General features: G+C 42.9%; 1 protein-coding gene across 1 annotated transcript in view; it reads left to right on the top strand.

Moving 5' to 3' along the window:
- The window catches only part of TMEM241 (transmembrane protein 241), a 171,125-nt gene that overhangs the window by 841 nt on the left and 162,978 nt on the right, over positions 1-7,306 (top strand). Inside the window, exon 2 of the mRNA XM_011939326.1 lies at positions 6,860-6,906. Coding sequence (XP_011794716.1) covers positions 6,860-6,906 — 47 coding nt within the window. The remainder of the gene's footprint in view (positions 1-6,859; positions 6,907-7,306) is intronic.

Genomic DNA, 7,306 nt, shown 5'->3' with positions numbered 1-7,306 from the left:
TTTTTAGTAGAGACGGGGTTTCACCATGTTAGCCAGGATGGTCTCGATCTCCTGACCTTGTGATCCGCCCGTCTCGGCCTCCCAAAGTGCTGGGGTTACAGGCTTGAGCCACCGCGCCCGGCCCCGAATCAATTTTTTATATGCCTCCACTGTAAGCACTTCAGGAGATTTTCATGGAATTATTTTAAAAAATAAAACGTACATTTAGTTTTAGGTTTAAACTAATGTCATGAAATCATGAAAACCTTTTGGCGAGGAGACAGAGAAGCAGTGGTGCCAGGCTTGGGGTTTTGTTTTGCAAGGAGAGGGAAGCTGGCTTTAGGTTTGGTACCACGCAGGGAAAGGTTGGATCCAGTAGGACCGAGTGAGTATGGCTGGTGCATTACCTGTTGGCCTGGGCTCTGGGCTGGCCCCAGCCAAAGTGGGAATACAGGGTGCAGGACCACCTGGCCCCACTGCGGGGTCTTACGGCGGGCTTCCCACCTGCTCCGCTCTTCCTCTCCCCTCTCTTCCTCTCTGGAAAAGAACCATCAACAAACAGCATTTCCTTCTACCTCGTATCCTACGGTGAATGGCTGCCTTTATATATTCAGAGGATGCCCCCCAACCCCCTTTCCTTCTCCAGGTGATTTTTATTTTTATTTTTATTTTTATTTCATTTTTTTGAGATAGAGTCTCGCTCTGTCACCCAGACTGGAGTGCAGCGATGCGATCTCGGCTCACTGCAACCTCCGCTTCCCAGGTTCAAGCGATTCTCCTGCCTTATCCTCCCGAGTAGCTGGGGCTACAAGTGTGCGCCACCACGCGGGGGCTAATGTTTGTACTTTTAGTAGAGACGAGGTTTCACCGTGTTGTCCAGGCTGGTCTTGAACTCCTGACCTCAGGTGATCCGCCCGCCTCAGCCTTCCAAAATGCTGAGATTACAGGTGTGAACCACTGCGCCCGGCCTCCAGTTGATTTTTAGTTATGGCGATATGCCTTTGAAGGTCCATAAATGCAGCCTTCCTGGGAGGCAGTTATGGGTTTTACTTCCTGGCTCCACTTACTTGGCATTTGGAACCTTACTCTTTCTAAACCTAACTTTCTTAACTTTAAGATGGGACAAAGCGTGCTCTTGAAAGTGTTGTGGCCGGGCACGGTGGCTCACGCCTGCAATCCCAGCACTTTGGGAGGCTGAGGCGGGTGGATTGTTTGAGGCCAGGAGTTTGAAACCAGCCTGGCCAACATGGCGAAACCCCATCTTTACTAAAAATACAAAAATTAGCCAGGCGTGGTGGCAGACGCCTATAATTCCAGCTACCCAGGTGGCTGAGGCAGGAGAATCACTTGAACCTGGGAGGCGGAGGTTGTAGTGAGCCGATTTCGCACTCCAACCTGGGCAACAGAGCGAAACTCCATCTCAAAAGAAAAAAAAAAGAAAGTGTTGTTGTGAGAGTTAATGGAAATGATGTTGGCCAGGCACAGTGGCTCAGGCCTGTAATCCGAGCACTTTGGGAGGCTGAGGTGGGCGGATCACCTGAGATTGGGAGTTTGAGGCCAGCCTGGTAGATATGGTGAAACCCCATTTTGACTAAAAACACAAAAATTAGCCGGGCGTGGTGGCAGGCGCCTGTAATCCCAGCTACTCGGGAGACTGAGGCATGAGAATCACTTGAGCCAGGGAGGCGGAGGTTGCAGTGAGCAGAGATCAGGCCACTGCACTGCAGCCTGGGCAACAGAGTGAGACTTCATCTCAGCAAAAGAAATGATGTTTGTAAGGTAGGTGGCCTAGTGCTTGCCATTGTAGCAAACTATAAGGTAAGTGATCCTTACTCTGGAAGAAAAGAAAGGACAATCTTTTGTTTCTACTGTGACAGTAATTAATAACTTTTAACAGATTTGTTTTCTTCTCATGGGACAAGTAGCTAAACTAAAGGAAGATTTTTTTTTTTTTTTTTTGTAGCACCTACTGAGGAATTTGGGAATTTGTGAAATCTCTGGATTTTTCAATTTAACTATTCTAATTTGTCTAGTGAACCTGATGGACATAATGATAAAATTTTACTTTAAAACAAAATAACTTTTCTTTTATTTCCATATAATCATTAGAAGGGGTAGATTAACACATCTGTCATGAAAGCCCATGAGCCATGGCATTGGTTAGATAAAAAACATTTTATCTAAGCAAAAAAAAGCAGACAAATAGCATTTGGTTCATAGAAATTTATGCCCCTCTCTGGATGTACATTTTCTTCCTTTCTTCCTTTCTTTTCTTTCTTTCTTTCTTTCCTTTCTCTCTCTCTCTCTCTCTCTCTTTTCTTTTCTTTTCTTTCAACACAAGCTCACTCTGTCACCCAGGCTGCGGTGCAGTGGTGCAATCTCAGCTTACCACAACCTCCGCCTACTGGATTCAGGTGATTCTAGTGCCTCAGCCTCCCGAGTAGCTGGGACTACAGGCGTGCACCACCATGCTGGGCTAATTTTTATATTTTTAGTAGAGATGGGGTTTCGTCATGTTGGCCAGACTGGTCTCGAACTCCTGACCTCAGATGATCTGCCCACTTCAGCCTCCCAAAGTGCTGGGATTACAGGCATGAGCCACCACGCCTGGCCTGGATGTACATGTTCATTTGTGGTACTTTTACAAAATTTTTTGGAGCCCCATGGCATTTTATAAATTTTTGTCTGTTTTTTGAGACAGGGTCTTCTTCTGTTACCCAGGATGGAGTGCAGTGGTGCAATCATGGCTCACTATAACCTCTGCCTCCCAGGCTCAAGCGATCCACACACCTCAGCCTCCTCAGTAGCTGGGACTATAGACACGCGCCACCATGCCTGGCTAATTTTTGTATTTTTTTTTTTTTTATAGAGATGAAGTTTTGCCATGTTGCTCAGGCTAGTTTTTAACTCCTGGGCTCAAGCAATCTGTCCACTTTGCCTTCGCCTCCCAAATGCTGGGTTTACAGGTATGAGCCACCATGCCCAGCCAACAAATTTAATAAAAAAGACAAAATACCTTCCATGTGCATAACGCGTCTAGGTGTTAGATTAAATTAAACAAAACTGTTTGGTCCCAAGAATATATAATCTGAATAATCAAAATCATAGCTGACCACGGGTCCTGAGAATGTAAATACGATGGTTTGGAATGCTTTGGCTTGAGGATGTTGGGAAATGTCAGAACTAGTGGAAAGAGTAGGTCAAGAACAGCTTTTGTTTATTCTGTGACAGTAATTTATAACTTTTAATAGATTTGTTTTCTTCTCATGGGACAAGTAGCTAAAGGAAGATTTTTTTTTTTTTTTGGTAGCACCTACTCAGGAATTTGTGAATTTGTGAAATCTCTGGTTTTTTCAATTGAACTATTCTAATTTGTCTAGTGACAAATTAGTGGCAGGAAAAAAGGGGAGACAAAGGAGATTGTCCACAGAGGGAGAAGGAGGTGAGCTCGAGAGTGGAGGAGAGGAGATGGGAGAGCCAGGGAGGCTGTACATTATGAGACCCTGGTGAGGAACTTTATATCTCTTGGAAGCTTGAGCCTTTTATGGCCATTGTTTCATCTCCTCAACCAGGACGGTGATGTTCCCTTCTGCCAATCAAGGCTCGGGGGGGTCTGCTTGGACCAACTAGAGGCCAACTGGGAAGAAATCTGCAGTGGATACCCCATGAGCATATTCATTCTACTATGAGCATATTCTACCATGAGCATATTCTACTATGAACATATTCTACCATGAGCATATTCTACCATGAGCATATTCTACCATGAGCGTATTCTACTATGAGCATATTCTACCATGAGCATATTCTACCATGAGCATATTCTACCATGAACATATTCTACTATGAGCATATTCTATTATAAGCATATTCTACTCTAATGTGGCAGAGAGCATGTAATTTCTCTGCCACATTAATTTTCTTTTGAATTAGTGAAGAGTTTTTTTTTTTTGTCTAAAGTAGAGGATGCTCTCTTCTCATTTTTTGAAGCTTCCATTTCAGTTTATTTCCGTATTCCTTAGTGTAATTTTCTCCTTCAGCCGTTCCTCTATTTATTTGTAGAAAGAAAATTCTTTTGAAAAAATCTTATATAGCTCATTCTGACCCCTTCTATTGTTTGAAAGAATGGTCGATATTTGTTAGAAATTTGAAGCAGCAAGTGTGCTGTCAAAGGAAGCTGCCCTAGGTAGGAAGGGAGGAGAAAGCACCACACCCTTGAGCTCTGGCTTGGTGGCCTGGGCTGACCCAGGCTGATGACATGTTCCTCTGTCCTTTGGGAGGTTCCAGCTGTAATCAGGCCCTAGGCAGCTAGCTGTCCTTCTTCCCTTCATAGCAATTGAGCCTTCAGCTCAGAAGCAAAGTTCATTTCTGATCTGGACAAGTGGTTGGCGTCTGTAAAATACAAAGAATTTATTAAATTAATAAATACTAAAACCTCAGTGAAAATAAATGGGTAAACGGCAGAAGTAGACAATTCACTGAAAAAAGAAATACAAGGCCTGGCACGGTGGCTCATGCCTGTAATCCCAGCACTTTGAGAGGCCAAGACAGGTGGATCATCTGAGGTCAGGAGTTCAAGAGTAGCCCAAAATTAGCCAGACGTAGTGGTGCGCACCTGTAGTCATGGCTACTTGGGAGGCTGAGGCAAGAACACCGCTTGAACCGGAAGGCAAAGGTTGCAGTGAGCCAAGATTGCATCATTACATTCCAGCCTGGGCGACGGCGAGACTCCATCTCAAAAAAAAAGAGTTACAAGTGGATAATAAACATAAGAAATTTGCTTACATACCTTTCAACGGCTCCGTTTTTTTTTTTGATACAGAGTCTTGCTCTGTTGCCGAGGCTGGAGTGCGGTGGTGTGATCTTGGCCCACTGCAACCTCTGCCTCCCAGGCTCAAGTGATCCTGTCACCTCAGCCTCCCGAGTAGCTGGGACTACAGGCTTGCACAACCATGTCCAGCTAATTTTTGTATTTTTTGTCAAGATGGGGTCCCACCCTGTTGCCCAGGCTGGTCTTCAACTCCTGGGCTCAAGTGATCCTTCCGCCTTGGCCTCCCAAAGTGCTGGGATTACATGTGTGAATAGCTCCCAAATTGCTCCTTCTCTTTCCTCAAGAACCTCATTGCTAGGGCTTTGCCGTTCAATCCAATAGCATTTTGTCTGAACAACACTTCTCAGTGACGTGAGGAATTGCCAGAAGGGGACAGCAATTAGGACCTTGATTCCATTTGTCATAGATTTCTTTTTTCTCTGTTCTTTAGCAAGGTGAGGCAAGAGTTTCAGGATCTTTGATTTCGCCCAGTATATAGGCCAAAGCTAAGCACACAATAAACGAAACATTTATTGTCATAATGAAGTTTGTTAAGGGTATTTCAGGCCATGACTCAGATGCTCACTTAATCCTTTCCTTTTCTCCACATGAGAATAAAAATATCAGAAAAGTAGGGAGGAACATATTGAATTATGTAGTAAATAGATTTCAAGGAAGAAGAGGAAGTGTAGAACAATGCATAGGCAGTTAGCCATAATTGTGGCATTTAGGAGCTCAAACAAGGAGAATTCTGTGTGGACTAATCCCTGGGAAAAAAGAAGATATATAAACTTGCCCAATACCAGTCCACTCCATTTTTTTAGAGCACGTGAAGGATCAGTAGAGTCCTTGCCTAAAGCTGTTTGAAGGTTTTAGACTAAAAAAATTAATTCTTGGTGGTCAATAATAGGAAAAAAATGGAAAAGATACCCAGAAGGATGAAACACAATTCCATCACTCATAAAGTGCTATAAATTCAATTATTATCCATAAATATACATAAGAGAAATAGAAATTGACCTTGAGTTGGTTTTAAAAAAGTCCGTAACATGCTAAAACACAGCAAAAACTATAACTCCTATGCAGAATTAGTTTGAAAAAGTCATTTAATGCAAACAACATACAAAATCCTAAGATGCAGAATTAGTTTGAAAAAAAAATCGTTTAATACAAAAGACATACAAAACCCCAAAAATTGAAGGACAACAAAGGAAAGAAAGACTAGGATGTGGTTTTACCTGAAGAGAAACAAAGAAAGGATTGGATTTTTAGGTAAACTGGACCATAGATAAAGCGGATACCCTGAGAAAACAGACTGTGTCTGGGGACTTGTCTGAATGACTCAGGGGCTGCTACAGTTACAATGTGACATTTCTGGCATCTGGGAAGGTGCTGAGTGTTCCAACATCTGTAACATCAGACCCAGCTGCTGTGCTTCCCTGTTTGCTCAGGATGCCAGCTGCCTTTCACCAATTAAAAGACAGCCAGGCTTCTGGCAGCACTGGGAAAAAGCGGCTCAATCTCTTTCTTTTTTTCTTTCTCTCTTTTTTTTTTTTTTTTTTTTTGAGATAGACTCTCACTTTGCTGCCCAGGCTGGAGTGCAGTGGCACGATTTCTGCTCACTACAACCTCTGCCTCCTAGGTTCAAGCGATTCTTCTGCCTCAGCCTCTTGAGTACCTGGGACTATATGTGTGCATCACCACGCCTGGCTAATTTTTGTGTTTTTAATAGAGACGGGGTTTCACCATATTGGCCAGGCTGGTCTCGAACTCCTTACCTTGTGATCCGCCTGCCTCGGCCTCCCAAAGTGCTGGGATTACAGGCGTGAGCCACCGATTACAGGCGTGAGCCACCGTGCCTGGCCGGCTCAGTTTCTTTAGTATGACTTAGGAGGTCATTTGTTTGCCCAGTTTGTGATTTTGATGAGAATAATGGCCTTTTTCAAACTTGAATTTACCTAAGTTATGTGGTTATGTGGTTATGTTTCTTTAATAGAAATGTCTTTGATTAAATGGTTTGTCAATTTTCTATCATTTGAAATGTCCAATAATTTGGTGTTTGTTTTTCAGTATGTGCTGTCTGTCTTGAAATTTACCTACCCTACATTATTCCAAGGGTGAGTATCTTCTTTGCTCTTTATATACATTTTTAGGAAATGTCCAACCAACATCATTCTTTGAAATAGTTTTAATAACTGCATAGATTTTTTTTTTTTTTTTTGGCAAATAGACATATTGTAAAATATTTAGCCACCTTATTAACAGACATTTATGTTCCATTTTGGGGGTATGAAAACAATGTTACTAGACATTTTTGTGTTCAAGTCTGCCAAATTTCCAACTATTTCTTTGGAATTGATTCCTACATAAGAAATTTGGGTTAGGCTAGGCATGGTGTCTCATTACTATAATCCCAGCACTTTGGGAGGCTGAGGCAAGAGGATTGTATGAGGCCAGGAGTTCGAGACCGGTCTGGGCAACATAGCAAGATGCTGTCTCCAAAAAAAAAAAAAAAAA

This window comes from Colobus angolensis, unplaced genomic scaffold, assembly GCF_000951035.1.
Source record: "Colobus angolensis palliatus isolate OR3802 unplaced genomic scaffold, Cang.pa_1.0 Scaffold18, whole genome shotgun sequence".
In the NCBI taxonomy this organism is placed as follows: domain Eukaryota; kingdom Metazoa; phylum Chordata; class Mammalia; order Primates; family Cercopithecidae; genus Colobus; species Colobus angolensis.
This window is presented reverse-complemented; position numbering and strand designations above follow the sequence as displayed.